The 18,723-nt window shown below is 40.3% G+C and overlaps 1 protein-coding gene across 25 annotated transcripts in view; it reads left to right on the top strand.

Annotated features, from left to right (window-relative positions):
• Nucleotides 1-18,723, top strand: part of DLGAP1 (DLG associated protein 1) — a 1,139,806-nt gene that overhangs the window by 908,164 nt on the left and 212,919 nt on the right. For all 25 annotated transcript variants that reach the window (XM_049901330.1, XM_049901331.1, XM_049901332.1 and 22 more), the window contains one exon: nt 16,845-17,085. In XM_049901330.1, the coding sequence (XP_049757287.1) occupies nt 16,845-17,085 (241 nt within the window). The remainder of the gene's footprint in view (nt 1-16,844; nt 17,086-18,723) is intronic.

The following is an 18,723-nucleotide window of genomic DNA, read 5'->3' as shown; positions in this document are numbered from 1 at the left end:
GTGGTAGTGATGGTGGTGGTGAGGGTAGTGCAGATGGAGGTAGTGATGATGATGGTGGTGGTGGTGGTCATGATGGTGGTGAGGGTAGTGCAGATGGAGGTGGTGGTAGTGATGGTGGTGGTGAGGGTAGTGCAGATGGAGGTAGTGATGATGATTGTGGTGGTAGTGGTGATGATGGTGGTGAGGGTAGTGCAGATGGAGGTAGTGATGATGATGGTGGTGGTAGTGGTGATGATGGTGGTGAGGGTAGTGCAGATGGAGGTGGTGGTAGTGATGGTGGTGGTGAGGGTAGTACAGATGGAGGTGGTGGTAGTGATGGTGGTGGTGAGGGTAGTGCAGATGGAGGTAGTGATGATGATGGTGGTGGTGGTGGTCATGATGGTGGTGAGGGTAGTGCAGATGGAGGTGGTGGTAGTGATGGTGGTGGTGAGGGTAGTGCAGATGGAGGTGGTGGTGGTGGTAGTGATGGTGATGATGGTGGTGAGGGTAGTGCAGATGGAGGTGGTGGTGGTGGTAGTGATGGTGATGATGGTGGTGAGGGTAGTGCAGATGGAGGTGGTGGTAGTGATGGTGGTGGTGAGGGTAGTGCAGATGGAGGTGGTGGTGGTGGTAGTGATGGTGATGATGGTGGTGAGGGTAGTGCAGATGGAGGTGGTGGTGGTGGTAGTGATGGTGATGATGGTGGTGAGGGTAGTGCAGATGGAGGTGGTGGTAGTGATGGTGGTGGTGAGGGTAGTGCAGATGGAGGTGGTGGTGGTGGTAGTGATGGTGATGATGGTGGTGAGGGTAGTGCAGATGGAGGTGGTAGTGGTGGTGGTAGTGATGGTGATGATGGTGGTGAGGGTAGTGCAGATGGAGGTGGTGGTAGTGATGGTGGTGGTGAGGGTAGTGCAGATGGAGGTGGTGGTGGTGGTAGTGATGGTGATGATGGTGGTGAGGGTAGTGCAGATGGAGGTGGTGGTAGTGATGATGGTGGTGAGGGTAGTGCAGATGGAGGTAGTGATGATGATGGTGGTGGTAGTGATGGTGGTGGTGAGGGTAGTGTAGATGGAGGTGGTGGTAGTGATGGTGGTGTTGAGGGTAGTGCAGATGGAGGTAGTGATGATGATGGTGGTGGTGGTGGTCATGATGGTGGTGAGGGTAGTGCAGATGGAGGTGGCGGTAGTGATGGTGGTGGTGAGGGTAGTGCAGATGGAGGTGGTGGTAGTGATGGTGGTGGTGAGGGTAGTGCAGATGGAGGTGGTGGTGGTGGTAGTGATGGTGATGATGGTGGTGAGGGTAGTGCAGATGGAGGTGGTGGTGGTAGTGATGGTGATGATGGTGGTGAGGGTAGTGCAGATGGAGGTGGTGGTAGTGATGATGGTGGTGAGGGTAGTGCAGATGGAAGTGGTGGTGGTGGTAGTGATGGTGATGATGGTGGTGAGGGTAGTGCAGATGGAGGTGGTAGTGGTGGTGGTAGTGATGGTGATGGTGGTGGTGAGGGTAGTGCAGATGGAGGTGGTGGTAGTGATGATGGTGGTGAGGGTAGTGCAGATGGAGGTGGTGGTGGTGGTAGTGATGGTGATGGTGGTGGTGAGGGTAGTGCAGATGGAGGTGGTGGTGGTGGAGGTGGTAATGGTGGTATTGGTGGTGGTGATAATGATGGTGTGCCAGAGAAAGCTGTCATATGGAGCTCACATACTTGCGCATTGTTTATTTCTTTACTTTAAAAAAATTTCCAAGAGCATGTGTATGTAACTACTTGGCTAGCTAATGCCTGTCCAATAATACATACGCTATCCCTACATCAGGGAAATATTTGGTGCCTCATTTTAGTGCACCAAACAGAGTTGTTTTGTCTCTTTTTTTTTTTCACAATAAGCAATATAATATTTGAAATTCATTAATCACATCTTTATTCCACACAGCCTAGTAGTCACATTGTCTTCTGGAATTGTGTGTTCTCTATTCTATATAAAACCAAACCAAACCAGCCCTGTTGCTGTAAAGTCGATTCCGACTGATAGCAACACTATAGGACAGAGTAGAACTGCCCCCATGGAGTTTCCAAGGATCAGCTGGTCGATTCAAGCTGCCAACCTTTTGGTTAGCAGCTAAGCTCTTAACAACTGTGCCACCAGGGCTCATAAACTATAAAAATTTCTAGAGTAAAAAATAGTCTATAAATTCAGCCATAATACATGCAGAATACATCAGTGGGTTGAAAACTTTTGTTGGAAAAATATTTAAACGCATTCATGGTTTTCACAGCTTTAACATGTTTAAAATAGGAGTGCGTGTACTTCCCCCAGCAGGATGTTGTGTCTATGCAAGTGACTGCATTTAGTCCCTTTGCTGCGAGTCTGACCTTCCTCAAGACAACGTCTCTTCGCAGTGAAAGCTTAGTGAGATATCAGCAAATCTCGGAGCAGACATGTGGAGCCATGGTGCTGTGTCAAGTCAAGTTCTGTAATTGAGTGGTGTGATCATTTTGCCTTAAGTAAAATACAGAAAGAATGCCATCCTAATGGATTCATAATGATATACCATTTTTCCAGCTCCATATTCAATTTCAAGTAGGCCACTATCTTTATGGGTAATTTCAAACTTTTCACACAGTCATGACATCGTCATTACTCACAAGAGAATAGTTCTTCTTCAGAAAGTCTCCAGACTTTTCAAAATGCTGTTGGATGTTATGATGTTAGAGAAAGTCTCTCTTATAGATCATGGGTAGGAACTATAATAGTACAGAATTTAAGTGCATTATGTCCTAGACCCTTTTAAGACCTGATATATTACTCATCAAAGGCTCTTAGAAAGATCAAAGAAAAGTTGTGTAAGCCAAGAAATTGCTCTAGAATAACTATTTCTTTTGCCATTCACAACTTAGAAATAAAAGACCTCTAAAAACACATTGTGTTTAAATGAGAAAAAACGAGCATCTTTTTATGCTTTTTCCCTTTGTATATTTTTACTCTATATACATCTAATAAAAATTAAGGTTTTTTAAGGGAGCTTGAGAAAAATAGAAAGTTAGATAATTTTAAAAATATTTGGAGAATAACTGTCATGTCCATATTAGCATAATTTATTCTTTATTTCAAGTCCTAATCTTAAAATTCTTGATCTGGAATAGCAAACTAGAAGCCCACAGACATGTTTTGTCTGGCAACATGTTGAGTTTCTAAATAATTTTAAATAAGTAAATGCAAAACCAAGAAGAAAACACCAGTTGCCATTGAGTTGATTCTGATTCACGGTGACCATACGCGTGTCAGAGTAGAGCTGTGCTCATAGGGTTTTCAGTGGCTGATTTTTTTAGAATTAGATTGGCCGGGCTTCCTTCCAAGGTGCTTCTGAGTGGGCTCGAACCACCGACCTTTCATTTAGCAACAGAGAGAATTAGCCATTTGTACCGCTCAGGAACCCCAGATAAATGCTTCTAGGCAGTTATCGTGTTTGGTGTAAATACCAGCAGCTTTGTTCTCACTTTTGACCTAGGCCAGTCCTTCATTTTATATGTAAATAAAAACCCAGATGAATTAAGAGTTATGGGTGCACAGCTAGTCAATGACAGAGCCTAGAAAACCCAGGTATCCTGACTGCTACCTGGTAAGTTTCTTTAATGCATATTTGTATTGATAGCAGTAATATTTCTAATAGTAGTAATAACGGAAATGATAACAATGTGATAGTTATCATTTACTGATTACCTGATACATGCTAGAAGCTTTGCATATTATCTTATTAATTTCAAATCAACTTATTTTTTAATTTATAAAACCCAGTCTCAGAAAGTTGGAATAACTTGTCTATCTCATTCCATTACACTACACAAAAAAGTCTCACAAAATAATTTCCACCATTTATGCAGTATCTACCGTATGCCTGGAAATGCAGTAGATATTTTTGTACATTATTGAATTTTTATCCCTAAAGCATCCCTATGAAGTAGGTATTATTATATTCATTTTATAGATTAAGAATGTGTAATTCAGCCAAATTGCCCATGATGTAGCAGAAGGAACATTAAATTCCTCCTTTATTGCACGAAGCAGGCATTTAGTGGATTTAAGACCTAAGCAAATAATAATAACACAAAATAACAAAAATGTTAAAATAAAACTTAGGTGAATATGTGTATAGTATTGAGGTGAGAACTATAATTTTTAGTAAAACAAGAATTCCAGAAAACATAAAAGATTGACGTATACTCTACCTAAAAATTAAACATTTCTATGTGGCAAAAAAAAAAAATCATAAAGTTAAAACTGGTGGAAGGAATATTTAAGCACATTAAGAAAAGGGGTTAATATTCTAATCATTTAAAGTCTTCCTACCCAATCAATAAGGAAATAGAATTTGGGGCAAAGCTTGTGAATTAAAAAATCAGGAAAAAAGAAATACAAAGGCCAGTAAATATAGAAGAAAAAAAAAATCAAACCCTTTGCCGTCGATTCAACTCTGACTCATAGCAACCCTATAGGACAGAGTAGAGCTGCCTCATAGGGTTTCCGAGGAGCACCTGGTGGATTTGAACTGCAGACCTTTCGGTTAGCAGCATAGCACTTAACCACTACGTCACCAAGGTTTCCAAATATAGGAGAAGGTGCTTATGAACTCGTAGGCTGGTGAATGAAAATTGAAACTACACAATACCATTTTTGACTCACCAAAGTGGCAACATAGCTTAAACTGCTAACATCCAATTCTGGTGATCATTAAGAAATGAGCTCTTTCTGTTTGGAGTATGAATTGCTACAATTGTTTTAGAATGTAAATTCGTAAAATCGAGAAAAAGGTAAAAAATATTTTTTGCCACAGTGTTATGGATTGAATTGTAATCCTCCCACCCCCGCCCCCGCCGCCCCTGCAAAAAAAATGTGTCGAAATCTTAACCCTGTCTCTGTAAATTATATTTCAAAACAGGGGGTTTTCTTTTGTTATGTTAATGAGGTTACGTCAGTGTAGGGTGGATCCTAAACCTAATCGCTTCTGAGTTATAAAAAAAGCAGACTGCACACAGAGACACACATGCAGGGAAAGATATGCCATGTGAGGGCTGTCTACCAAGCCAAGGAACGCCTGGAACCACAAAGTGCTTAGGGCTGCTGACAATGAAGGAATAGACACGGCTGACACCTTGATTAGAACTTTTAGCCTCCAGAACTGGGAGAAAATAAATTTCTGTTCTTTTAAGCCACTCACTTGTGGCATTTATGTTACAGCGGCACCGGGAAACTAAGACACACAGGAATCCCACTTTTGCAATTCTGTAGTACAGAAATAAAAGCACCAGTATGTAAAGATAAATGCGCAAGAATGCTTATCACGGCACTGTTTGTAAGAACATACCTAAATCATCATCCTCGAATGGGGTGGTTAAATAAATCATAATACCCTGCTGGTGCAACAATAAAGCACTCCACTGCTAACTGAAAGGTTAGCAGTTCAAACCCACCCAGTGGCTCTGTGGGAGAAAGTCCTGGAGATTTGTTCCCGTAAAGATTATGGGGCAATTCTACTCTGCCACACGGGGTTGCTATGAGTCAGAATTGACTACATGGCACCCAACAACAATAACAATCATACTATACTATACAGTTATTGAAAAGAATAGGGATTCAAGGAAAAGGATGGTGATGGCGGCATCATTTTTGAATCTCTCTAATCCAAAAACATATGTAAAAGCAGACAGAGCAACTGCATAGAAAAGCCAAAAACTCATGGACAACATTTACAACAAAACTAGGTGGCCAGATATCCCCATGAACCCAAAACAAACCACCCGTAGCCACAAGACTGCATTGTATCCACGCCTGTTGAAGAATATGCTGCAGAGGGAAGAATGTCCAGGTAAAAGTTGGGGGCAGCAAGCAAGAGAGCCAGGAAGTCTCAGAAAGCAACGCTACACTAAAACAATAGAAGAGGAAGTTCTGTGAATTTAGGTTAAAAAAAGAATATCCTGAATGCATCACTCTCTCAAGGTCAAAAAAACTAATTTTACATGAAAACGGACAACAAACAGCAAGGTATCCAATTAAAGGCATAAGAAAATAAGGAGCAGGATAATGAAAGCACGCCAGAAAGACACAATAGATCAAAACTGTAACACACTGTTTCAAAATGAGCTAAAAGACATTAAAACCCAAACCAAACCAAACCCATTGGTGTTCATAGTGACCGTATAAGAAACTGATAAAAGAAAAGAAAGAAAGATATAAATCTAGAAGATGAGGAGGGGGGAAGGGAGGAGAAAAAGAAAGAGGAAGAGGAGGAGAAGGCAACTATTAAGAATATAAGTTTAACCTCCAAGATACCCTTCAAACCTGGAACAGAACCCAGTCCCGGAGATCAGCCTTCACCCAAACAACAGGCCTGTAACACAAACAATAATACCTGTGAGGAACGTGCTCCTCAGAACAGTCAACCACAGGAGCCCAAAAGGGCAGCATTTGCCCAAAAACAAAGTTCAGAAGGCAGGAAGGGGCAGGAAGGATGGGCAAATGGAAACAGGGAACCCAGGGAGGAAGGGGTAGAGTGCTGTCCCATTGAGGAGATTGCACCTAATGTCAGGAAACAAAATGTGTATAAATTCTTGAATGAGAAACTAATTTGCTCTATAAACTTTCACCCAAACCACAATAAAATGTTCAAAAAAAAAAAAAATTATCAGCAGAAGTAAAATGAAAAAAACAAAACAGATTCTTTCCTTTTAGGAAAGCCAAAAAAGTATACAGCGGAAAATGCTGGTATTTTAAAAACACGTTTTACCAATATGTTTTATGATCTCCTAGGATGGTTACACACTGATTCTAAACAGTAATGTCCTTTGATTCTGATTGTGAATACTTAAAATGACCCACATGTAAACTGTTCAGTCATGTAACCTAGAAAAATGTTATATTGTTTATAAATCCAATAATTCAATTAACAAATAGGAACAACACTAACTCACAGAAAACAATGCAGGCCAGGTATGGTCTCAAGTGCTTTACATATATTACCTGGTTTGCTCTTTGCAGTGACCGTATTAAGAGGTATCATCATTCCTGTTTTATAAATAAAGACAAACCCAGTGCCGTCCAGTCGATTGCGACTCATAGCGACCCTATAGGACAGAGCAGAACTGCCCCACACAGTTTCCAAAGAGCGCCTGGCGGATTCGAACTGCCGACCCTTTGGTTAGCAGCCACAGCACTTAGCCACTACACCACCAGGATTTCCATAAATAAAAACAGTGAGGCTCAAAGAGTTTAAATAAGGACAAAGGGGCTATAACAGCATGGTCACAATGAGTGATTAATGTCAGCACCTGTCTTTTGCCCTGACAAGAACGTTTCTGGTACTCTGAGAAAATCCAAGCCTGAAATGTTCCATTTAAAAGCTGGAAGTATCAGAGGGAGCTTTGCAACTGTAGCAGCAAAATTTTATTTCTTAAACTATGTTATTCTCTATATTTTTTGTATATTTTAAATTTTTCAAACTAATGTGTTAGGCCTTTCCAAAATAGTGAAAATGTCAGAGGATGAATAAATATTAGGTCCTTGCCCTTTTTTGGTAACATTATGGAAGAAAAAGAGTCCCTGGTGGTGCAGTGGTTAAGAGCTAAGGTTGCTAACCAAAAGGCTGGCACTTCAAATCCACCCAGGAAGCCTCAGAAGATAGGCCTGGCGATCTACTTCCAAAAGGTAATAGCCTTGAAAATCCCTACCTAGCAGTACTATTTTGCACACATTGGGTCATCATGAGTCAGAATTGACTCAACAACTGCTTTTTTTTTTTTTTTTTATGAAAGACAGGTACTCAACCAAAGTAGTACTGCTAAAACTGAAAAAATACTATTGTAATTAATCTTCTAAAATATCAGATATTGTTTTTAGGATAATACCACTAGCTCTAATTGTTAGTAATACCTCTTTGCCATTTTAGACCAACCAACATATATGCTGGTCTCCATATCGATAGCTCCACTGCACATTAATATCCACGGGTGTCTTCATTATTCTTTTATTTTTCAGTTACTTGCATAAAGCTCAACCCTTCTTCCCACTACCTGGGATGAACTCCTGTCACTCCACTACCTCATGAATCTTCTGGGGGGCACCTCACACCAGGCAGACAGCCGGCCCAGGACTAGGCCTCCTAATGTACCTCTCCCTGGGTTGGACTCTAAATTACTAAACAAGAATGGGTAACTATTTCTCTTTTACGACTCTGAGAGCACAGTGCCAAGCTTACTGCAAAGCAGAAGTTCAAGAAATCCTGACCCACTTACTGATATTAAATTAAATCAGGAAAAGAGGTGAAAACTATCTTGTTCCAAAACTCATACATACAAATTTCAGTAGAGCTGACAATAGCATCTTGAAAGGTTATATAGGAACCCTAGGGAGCAGTAAGTTTATGTCACTAGGGGAGGAACAACTCAGAAAAGGAGGATGAGAATGGCTGCACAACTCGAAGAATGTAATCAGTGTCACTGAATTGTACATGTCACAATGGTTGAATGGATATATATTTTGCTGTGTATATTCTCAATAACAACTAAATAAAACTTTTTTTTTTAATTAAAAAAAAGAATATAAGTTTAACCTAAAGGGATAACCATGATAAACCCACTGCCATCGAGTTGATTCGGACTCACAGCGACTCTATAGGACAGAGGAGAACTGCCCCATAGACTTTCCAAGGAGCACCTGGCGGATTCGAACTGCCAACCTCTTGGATAGCAGCTGTAGCACTTAACCACTATGCCACTAGGGTTTCCAAATCAGGGGGGAAAATCAAAACAAGTGGCAGAATTACATTTATTTCATGATTCAATTTTTATGAAAAATAAAAGGAGATATAGCTTCTGGAAATATAGTCATCCAAGTTTAATAGCTGTTACCTTGACAGGGATATCATCTCACAGTTACAAAAGAGTTGCATTTATAATACAAAGAACTCCTGAGTATATCCTTGAAGAAATTCAGATTCATCTGTTTGCTCTGTCTTTCCATCTGACACTTAGTTGTAGATATCATCTCCTTTACCCCTATATGCATCTCCATGTATTTCCTAAAAAGAGGGGTATAAATATACATATTTTTATTTTATATATACTTTTTTTTTATATGTAGGTATATATTAATTATATATATATATATATAATTATTTTTGTTGTTGTTGTTGTTAGATGCTGTTGAGTCAGTTCTGACTCGTAGTGACCCTATGCATGACAGAATGAAACACTGCCCAGGCCTTCGCCATCCTCAAAATTGTTGCTATGCTTGAGCCCATCATTGCAGCCACTGTGTCAGTCCATCTCTCTGATGGTCTTCCTCTTTTTCACTGACCCTCTACTTTACCAAGCATGATGTCCTTCCCCAGGCACTGATCCCTCCTGATAACATGTCCAAAGTACGTGAGAAGTAGTCTCGTCATCCTTGCTTCTAAGGAGCATTCTGGTTGTACTTCTTCCAAGACAGATTTATTGATTCTTTTGGCAGTCCACGGTATATTCAATATTCTTAACCAACACCATAATTCGAAGGTGTCAGTTCTTCTTCAGTCTTCCTTATTCATTGTCCAGCTTTCCCATGCATATGAAGCCATTGAAAACACCATGGGTTGGGTCAGGCACACCTTAGTCCTCAAAGTGACATTCTTGCTTTTCAACACTTTAAAGAGATCTTTTGGCAGCAGATTTGCCCAATACAATGTGTCCTTTGATTTCTTGACTGCTGCTTCTATGGGTGTTGATTGTGGATCCAAATAAAATAAAATTCTTGACAACCTCAACCTTCTCTCTGTTTATCATGGTGTTGTTTATTGGTCCAGTTGTGAGGATTTTTGTTCTCTTTATGTTGAAGTGTAATCCATACTGAAGGTAGTGATCTTTGACCTTCATCAGTAAGTGCTTCAAGTCCTCTTCACTTTCAGCAAGCAAGGTTGTATCATCTGCATAATGCAGGTTGTTAATGAGTCTTCCTCCAATGCTGATGCCCCGTTCTTCACAGAATGCAGCTTCTCAGGTTATTTGCTCAGCATACAGATCAAATAGGTATGGTGAAAGGATACAACCCTGACTCACACCTTCCCAGACTTTAAACCACGCAATATCCCCCTGTTCTGTTCAAATGACTGCCTCTTGATCCATGTACAGATTCCTCATGAACACAATTCTAGAATTCCCATTCTTCACAATGTTATCCATAATTTGCTATGATCCATGCAGCCAAATGCCTTAGCATAGTCAATAAAACTCAGGTAAACATCTTTCTGTTATTCTCTGCTTTCAGCCACGATCCATCTGACATCAGCAATGATATCCCTGGTTCCATGTCCTCTTCTAATTCTGGTGTGAACTTCTGGCAGTTTCCTGTGGATATACTGCTGCAGCCACTTTTGAATGATCTTCAGAAATATTTTGCTTGCACATAATATTAATGATATTGTCTGATAATTTCTACATTCGGTTGGATCACTTTTCTTGGGAATAGGCATAACTATGGATCTCTTCCAGTTGGTTGGCCAGGTAGCTGTCTTCCAAATTTCCAGGCATAGACAAGTGAGCACTTTCAGTGCTGCATCCGTTTGTTCAAACATCTCAAATTGGTATTCTATCAATTCCCAGAAACTTGTTTTCACCATTGCCCTCATCGCAGCCTGGACTTCTTTCTTGAGTACCATCGGTTCCTGATCATATGTTACCTCCTGAAGTGGTTGAATATCAACCAGTTCTTTTGGGTATAGTGACTCTATATATTCTTTCCATCTTCCTTTGATGCTTCCTGTGTCATTTATTATTTTCCCTGTAGAATCCTTCAGTATTGCAACTCAAGGCTTGAATTTTTTCTTCAGTTCTTGCAGCTTGAGAAATGCCAAGTGTATTCTTCCCTTTTGGTTTTCTAACTCCAGATCTTTGCACATGTCATGGTAATACCTTACTTTGTCTTCTCGAGCCACCCTTTGAAATCTTCTATTTAACTCTTTTACTTCATCATTTTTTCCTTTTGCTTTACCTACTTGACATTCAAGAGCAAGTTTCAGAGCCTCTTCTGACATCCATTTAGGTCTTTTCCTTCCCTCCTGTCTTTGTAATGACCTCTTGCTTTCTTCGTGTATGATGTCCTTAATGTCATTACACAACTCATCTGGTCTTCAATCATTAGTGTTCAATGCATCAAGTCTATTCTTGAGATGATCTCGAAATGCAGGTGGGATATACTCAAGGTCGTACTTTGGCTGTTGTGGACTTGTCCTAATTTTCTTTAGTTTCAACTTGAACTTGCATATGAGTAATTGATGGTCTGATCTGCAGTCGGCCCCTGGCTTTGTTTTGACTGATGATACTGAGGTATTCCATCTTCTCTTTGCACGAATGTAGTCAATTTGATTTCCTGTGTATTCCATATGGTGAGGTCCATGTGTATAGTCGCCGTTTATGTGGGTAAAAAATGGTATTTGCAGTGAAGAAGGCGTTGGTCTTGCAAAATTCAATCATGTGATCTCTGGCATCATTTCTATGACCAAGGCCATATTTTCCAAGTACCAATCCTTCTTCTTTGTTTCCAACTTTCTCATTCCGATCACCAGCCATTATCAGTGCATCCTGATTGCATGTTCAATCAATTTCAAACTGAAGAAGTTGGTAAAAATCTTCAATTTCTTCATCTTTGGCCTTAGCGGTTGGTGTGTAAACTTCAATAATAGTCGTATTAACTGGCCTTCCCTGTAGGTTTATGGATATTATCTTATCACTGACAGTGTTGCACTTCAGGATAGATCTTGAAATGTTCTTTTTGATGATGAATGCAACACCATTCCTCTTCAAGTTGACATTCCCGGCATGGTAGACCATATGATCATCTGATTCAAAATGACCAATACCAGTCCATTTCAGCTCACTAATGCCTAGGATGTCGATCTTTATGCATTCTGTTTCATTTTTGATGATTTCCAGCTTTCCTGGATTCTTACTTCGTACATTCCAGGTTCCAATTATTAATGGATGTTTGCAGCTGTTTCTTCTCATTTTGAGTCATGCCACATCAGCAAATGAAGGTCCCGAAAGCTTGACTCCATCCACATCATTAAGGTCGACTCTACTTTGAGGAGGCAGCTCTTCCCCAGTTGTATTTTGAGTGCCTTCCAACCACAGGCATATGTAATTATTAGCCTGGAAAAGGTTCAAAAAGTTTATATCATATGAGACAAAGTATGTGAAAATACTATTTTAAACTGTAAGAAATTATTATTAGGAAATGCCTGTCTCTTTTCCACTTGTTATGCCTTAATATCATTGGCACTTTTATCTGAAGCTTAAGGAAATTAGCGATTGCTGGAGCACATCTTCAGGTAACACAAAATGAGGATAGAGCCAAATATTTTAATAGTTGTTAGTACATATTTCAGGCTTGTTTTTGTTGTTGTTCTTAGGTGCTGTTGAGTCAGCTCCAACTCATAGTGACCTTATGTACAACAGAATGAAACACTGCCCAATCCTACGCCACCCTCAAAATCGTTGTTATGCTCAAGCCCACTGTTGCAGCCACTGTGTCAATCCATCTCGTTAAGGGTCTTCCTCTTTTTCACTAACCCTCTACTTTACCAAGCAGGATGTCCTTCTCCAGGGACTGATTCCTCCTGATAACATGTCCATAGTATGTAAGATGAAGTCTCACATCCTTACTTCTAAGGAGCATCCTGGCTGTACGTCTTCCAAAACAGATTTGTTTGTTCTTTTGGCAGTCCATGGTATATTCAATATTCTTCACCAACAACATAATTCAAAGGTGTCAATTCTTCTTCAGTCTTCCTTATTCATCGTCCAGCTTTCACAGGCATATGAGGCAATTGAAAAACGCCATGGCTTGGATCAGGACATCTTAGTCCTTAATGTGGCATGTTTGCTTTTCAACACTTTAAAGAGGTCTTTTGCGGCAGATTCGCCCAATGCAATGTGTCTTTTGATTTCTTGACTGCTGTTTCCATGGATGTCGATTGTGGATCCAAGTAAAGTGAAATCCTTCACAACTTCAACCTTTTCTCTGTTTATCATGATGTTGCTTATTGGCCCAGTTGTGAGGATTTTTGTTCTCTTTATGTTAAGGTGTAATCCATAGTGAAGGCTGTGGTCTTTGACCATCATCAGTAAGTACTTCAAGTCCTTTTCATTTTCAGCAAGCAAGATTGTGTCACCTGCATAACGCAGATTGTTAATGAGTCTCCTCCAATCCCGATGCCATGTTCTTCTTCCTATAGTACAGCTTCTCAGATGATTTGCTTAGCATACAGATTGAATAAGTATGCTGAAAAAATACAACCCTGACGTTCACCTTTCCTGACTTTAAACTACACAGCATCTCCTCGTTCTGTTCCAGCTACTGCCTCTTGAGCTATGTATGTGTTCCTCATCAGCACAATTAAGTGTTCTGGAATTCCCATTCTTTGCAGTGTTATCCATAATTTGTTAGAATCCACACAGTCAAATGCCTTTGCATAGTCAATGAAACACAGGTTAACATCTTTCTGGTCTTCTCTGCTTTCAGCCAGGATCCATCTGACATCAGCAATGATATCCCTGGTTCCACATCCTCTTCTGAATCCAGATTGAATTTCTGGCAGTTCCCCGTCCATGTACTGCTGCAACCGCTTTTGAATGATCTTCAGCAAAATTTTGCTTGCATGTGATATTAATGATATTGTTCAATAATTTCCACATTCTGTTGGATCACCTTTCTTTGGAGTAGGCATAAATATGCATCTCTTCTAGTCCGTTAGCCAGGTAGCTGTCTTCCAAAGTTCTTGGCATAGACAAATGAGCACTTCCAGGGAAGAATCTGTTTGTTGAAACATTTCAATTGGTATTCCATCAATTCCTGAAGACTTGTTTTTTGCACTTCCCTTAAGTGTACCTTGGACTTCTTCCTTCAGTACCATTGGTTCTTGATCATATGCTACCTCCTGAAATGGTTGAACATAGACCAATTTTTTTTTTATACAGTATTTCTGTGTATTCCTTCTATCTTCTTTTGATGTTTCCTGGGTCGTTCAGTATTTTGCCCATAGAATCCTTCAATATTGCAACTCGAGGCTTGAATTTTTTCTTCAGTTCTTTCAGCTTGAGAAATAACAAGTATGTTCTTCCCTCTTGGTTTTCTAACTCCAGGTCTTTGCACATGTCATCATAATACTTTATGTTGTCTTCTCAAGCTGCCCTTTGAAACCTTCTATTCAGCTCTTTTACTTCATCATTTCTTCCATTCACTTTACCTACTGTACATTGAAGAACAAGTTTCAGAGTCTCTTCTAACATCCATTTTGCTCTTTTCTTTCTTTCCTATCTTTTTAATGACCTTTTGTTTTCTTCATATATGATGTCTTTTATGTCATTCCACAACTCATCTGGTTTTTGGTCATTAGTGTTTAACTCATCAAGTCTATTCTTGAGATGTTCCCTAAATTCAGGTTGGATATACTCAAGGTCATACTTTGGCTCTCGTGGACTTGTCCTAAATTTCTTAAGCTTCAACTTGAACGTGCATACGAGCAATTGACGGTCTGTTCCGCAGTTGGCCCCTGGCCTTGTTCTGACTGATGATATTAGGCTTTTCCATTGTCTCTTTCCACAGGTGTAGTCGATTTGATTCCTGCGTGTTTCATCTGGTAAGGTCCAGGTGTATAGTCGCTGTTTATGTTGTTGAAAAAAGGTATTTGCAATGAAGAAGTCATTGGTCTTACAAAATTCTATCATGAGATCTCTGGCATCGTTTCTATCACCAAGACTGTGTTTTCCAACTACTGATCCTTCTTTGTTTCCAACTTCTGCATTCCAATCACAAGTATCAATGCATCTTGATTGTGGGTTTGATCAATTTCAGATTGCAGGAATTGGTAAAAATCTTCAGTTTCTTCATTTTTGGCCTTATCTGTTGGTGCATAAATTTGAGTAACAGTCATATTAACTGGTCACCTTTGTAGGCATATAGATATTGTCCTATCACTGATAGCATTGTACTTCAGGATAGATCTTGAAATGTTCTTTTAGACAGTGAATGCAACACCATTCCTCTTCCATTTGTCATTCCTGACATAGTGAACCATATGATCATCTGATTCAAAATGGCCAATACTAGTTCATTTCAGCTCACTAATGCCTAGGATATCTATATGTGTTCCATTTCATTTTTGGTGATTTCCAACTTTCCTAGATTCATACTTTGTACAGTCCATGTTCCTATTATTAATGAACGTTCGCAGCTATTTCTTCTCATTTTGAGTCATGCCAAATCAGCAAATGAAGGCCCTGAAAGTTTGACTCCATCCACATCATTAAAGTCAATTCTACTTTTTGGAGACAGCTCTTCCCCGGTTGTATTTTGAGTGCCTTCCAATACGAAGGGCTCATCTTCCGGCACTATATCGGACAATGCTCCACAGTTATTCATAAGGTTTTCACTGGCTAATTTTTTTCAGAAGTGGACCAACAGGTCCTTCTTCCTAGTCTTAGTCTGGAAGCTCAGCTGAAACCTGTCTACCATGAGTGACTCTGCAAGTATTTGAATACCCGTGGCATAGCTTCCAGCTTCACAGCAACACACAAACCCTCACAGTACAAAAAACTGACAGACATATGGGGATTCTAAGCTTAATGGTAGTTTAATCTGTTAAATTCCCAACAATTCATTAATTAGATATTGGAGAAAATAGAGATAAGAAACTCTGGACCAATCCACCCACTGCCGTCTAGTTGATTCCGACTCATAGCGACCCTATAGGACAGAGTAGAACTGCTGGATAGAGAAGAAACTCTGGAAAAGGTGATAGAAAATTGAAAAATGCTCCAAATCTCCATCAGGTCAGCTACAAGTGAAAAATTGACTTGAGCTCATAATTGGGTGTATTTTTTCTTAAGGTAGTGCACAAACCAATGCAAGTTATGCTGTTATACAAATGAATGTATATAAATAAAATCAGATTCCCCCCAAAAGAGAATATTTTTTAAAGACATTTGGAATATTTAAATACACTTTGTAAATCATATCAGTTTTTTTTTTAAGTAAGAGTGAAACCTGTAATGATTTGAAAATCTTGGTAGCACTTTTCAGGATTTTGACGTAGGGTTTGGTCTATTTTTTAACAGAATGTGGGTATTTTGTGGAAAATATAGGGCATGTTTCCATATTTTGCACTAAATTAAGCTCCAGTCAGCCCTGAAGTTATTTGAAAAACTAGTCACTTCAAAAGGCACACTAAAAATACTAGTTTCTAAAATGTTTGTACTAAAAACAATTACACTGAAATGTCTGAACTCTGACCATGGGCAGATAAAAATGTTCCTAGGTTGACGTTAACAGATGAGGAGAGTGATCGAATCTGTATGCCTTGGATTAAGAATTCCCACCCCCGCACTTCCTGCATTCTACAAAGCTCTTTTTCTTTAGAATGTAATTGATTACTTGAAATTATAAACTAGATGACATTCAGTTATAGTAACATAAATTAAAAAAAAAAAAAAGTTGCCATGGAGTAGGTTCTGACTCCTGGCCACCCCATGTGTATCAGAGTAGAACTGTGCTCCATGGGGCTTTCAATGGCTGTGATCTTTGGCAGTAAATCGCCAGGCCTTTCTTCCAAGGTTCCTCTGGGTAGATTTGAACACCAACCTTTCGGTTAGTAGCCAAGTGCTTAATCACTTGTCTGCCCAGAGACTGTAAGTTTGTAACATAAAGAAATTAAAATGCTTTTGAGTTTGATGTAATCAGACACTACTTTCTTTGGGGGATTGAAGTTGTGAGAAGCTTGAAGGGAGGGGTGGAGTCTGCACCAGAAGAAGAATCTCTAGGTTTCACAGCACGTGGTTTCTCTCGCAGGTGAGTGAGATGGAGGTGAATGGCCAGTTCGAGTCTGTGTGTGAATCCGTCTTCAGCGAACTGGAGTCACAGGCAGTGGAAGCCCTGGACCTGCCCATGCCCGGCTGCTTCCGCATGCGGAGCCACAGCTACGTGCGGGCCATCGAGAAGGGCTGCTCCCAGGACGACGAGTGTGTGTCCCTGCGGTCTTCCTCCCCTCCTCGAACCACCACCACCGTGAGGACCATCCAGAGCAGCACCGGTGAGTGAGCACCCATGCTTGGCCCTTGGTGTGTCACCACCATCAACCCGGGTCACTGCACCCACACAAGGCACAATGGCCTTGCAAATGTGTCCTCACTGTTCTCACACATAGCTGTTAGTACAAGTACTTCCTGTGTCCCACAAAGCAGGTTCTGTTGCCCTGCCAGCCTCATCCCCACCCTGTGGCCACCTTCAGCGCCCGGGCTCTCTCTCCATTTCCCATATCCTCACAGGAAACTGCAACTACTGGGCCACCAGGGAAGAGAAGGGTGGGAGGCCTTTCTGAGATCCTCCCCCCACCCCACCACCAGCCCCAGCATCCTAGGACCAGCAAACGATCCCAACCAACTTCTACTCTCAATAATTAGGCTCTGACTTTTAAGGGTGTGAGCCCCAAATGACCACACATCCTGCTTATCGAGCATGACAGAATGGGATGGTTTTTTATTCCAAGATATCCAAAAAATGACTCTCCCAGAAGACCTGAAATATCACTGTTGTTGTTGTTAGGTGCCTTTGATTTGGTTCCAACTCGTAGCCACCCTATGTACAACAGAAGCAAACACTGCACCACCCTCACAATCGTTGCTATGTTTGAGCTCACTGTTGCAGCCACTGTGTCAATCCATCTCCTTGAGGGTCTTCCTCTTTTTCACTGACTCTCTACTTTATCAAGCATGATGTCCTTCCCCAGGTACTGGTCCCTCCTGAAATATCACTGAGTGAGAAAATAAGACAAAAGAAATGGATGATGCAGTAATAGTGATTGAACATGTTGTGAGTTGCCTTTGATGATAACAGAAGGCAGATTTATTTCATTCCTTTAAAACCCTCTGTCATATAACCCTCTAAACAGTATTTAGGCTTCTGCGGTGAAACTGCATTTTTATCAGTAGATTTTTGGCACCAAAAGCACAGATGAGCTTACCTGGTTTCCATGACACTGAAGCCTGCCTAGGAGTATAGCCTTGGGTGATGTATAACAATGTGAATGTTTATTTTTTTTTAATAACATTTTGATTCCAAGAAGAACCCCCCCTCCATCTTAACTAGGCTTAACTTTATGATTGAATTCAGTATAACTCCAATACAGAGTAGTTTTACAAAATCATCAACCTAGAGTCAAGATAAATGATGAATAAGTAAGAAGGAAAAGCCTGTGCCAGAAGACCGTATTATTCAATTTTAGTTCCAGGCTCATTGAATGTCAGTAATTATCACTCAGCCTAGAACGTCTGCAGGCTTGAAAATTAATTAATTCTCAAATCTGAGTTAAAATTCTACTAACTAGAGATTTGGAGGTGAGGTAGGAATTAAAAAAAGGAAAAAAAGAAAAAAATTATTAGAGGTTAAACAATAGGAGTGCATTCCTGACCAGCGCCAACTACCATCTCCGGGCTAGAAAAGAAGGGCTGCTTCTGGAGGAGACACTGGCTGCTGGGAGCTCAGCAGCCACCACCTGGCTGGCCATCTCTAGACCAGAGATAGTAGATGAACATTTTTGTTCATTAGCAAACTCCACAATTAACATAATCAAGTTTATTTAAGCTTGATTAATAAGTTAATGTATTAATAAATAAAACTGATGAAGAAAAACATTTTTTCAAAATCATTCATGGGCATATTTCTGTGCGTG

This window comes from Elephas maximus, chromosome 11, assembly GCF_024166365.1.
Source record: "Elephas maximus indicus isolate mEleMax1 chromosome 11, mEleMax1 primary haplotype, whole genome shotgun sequence".
NCBI lineage: Eukaryota > Metazoa > Chordata > Mammalia > Proboscidea > Elephantidae > Elephas > Elephas maximus.
This window is presented reverse-complemented; position numbering and strand designations above follow the sequence as displayed.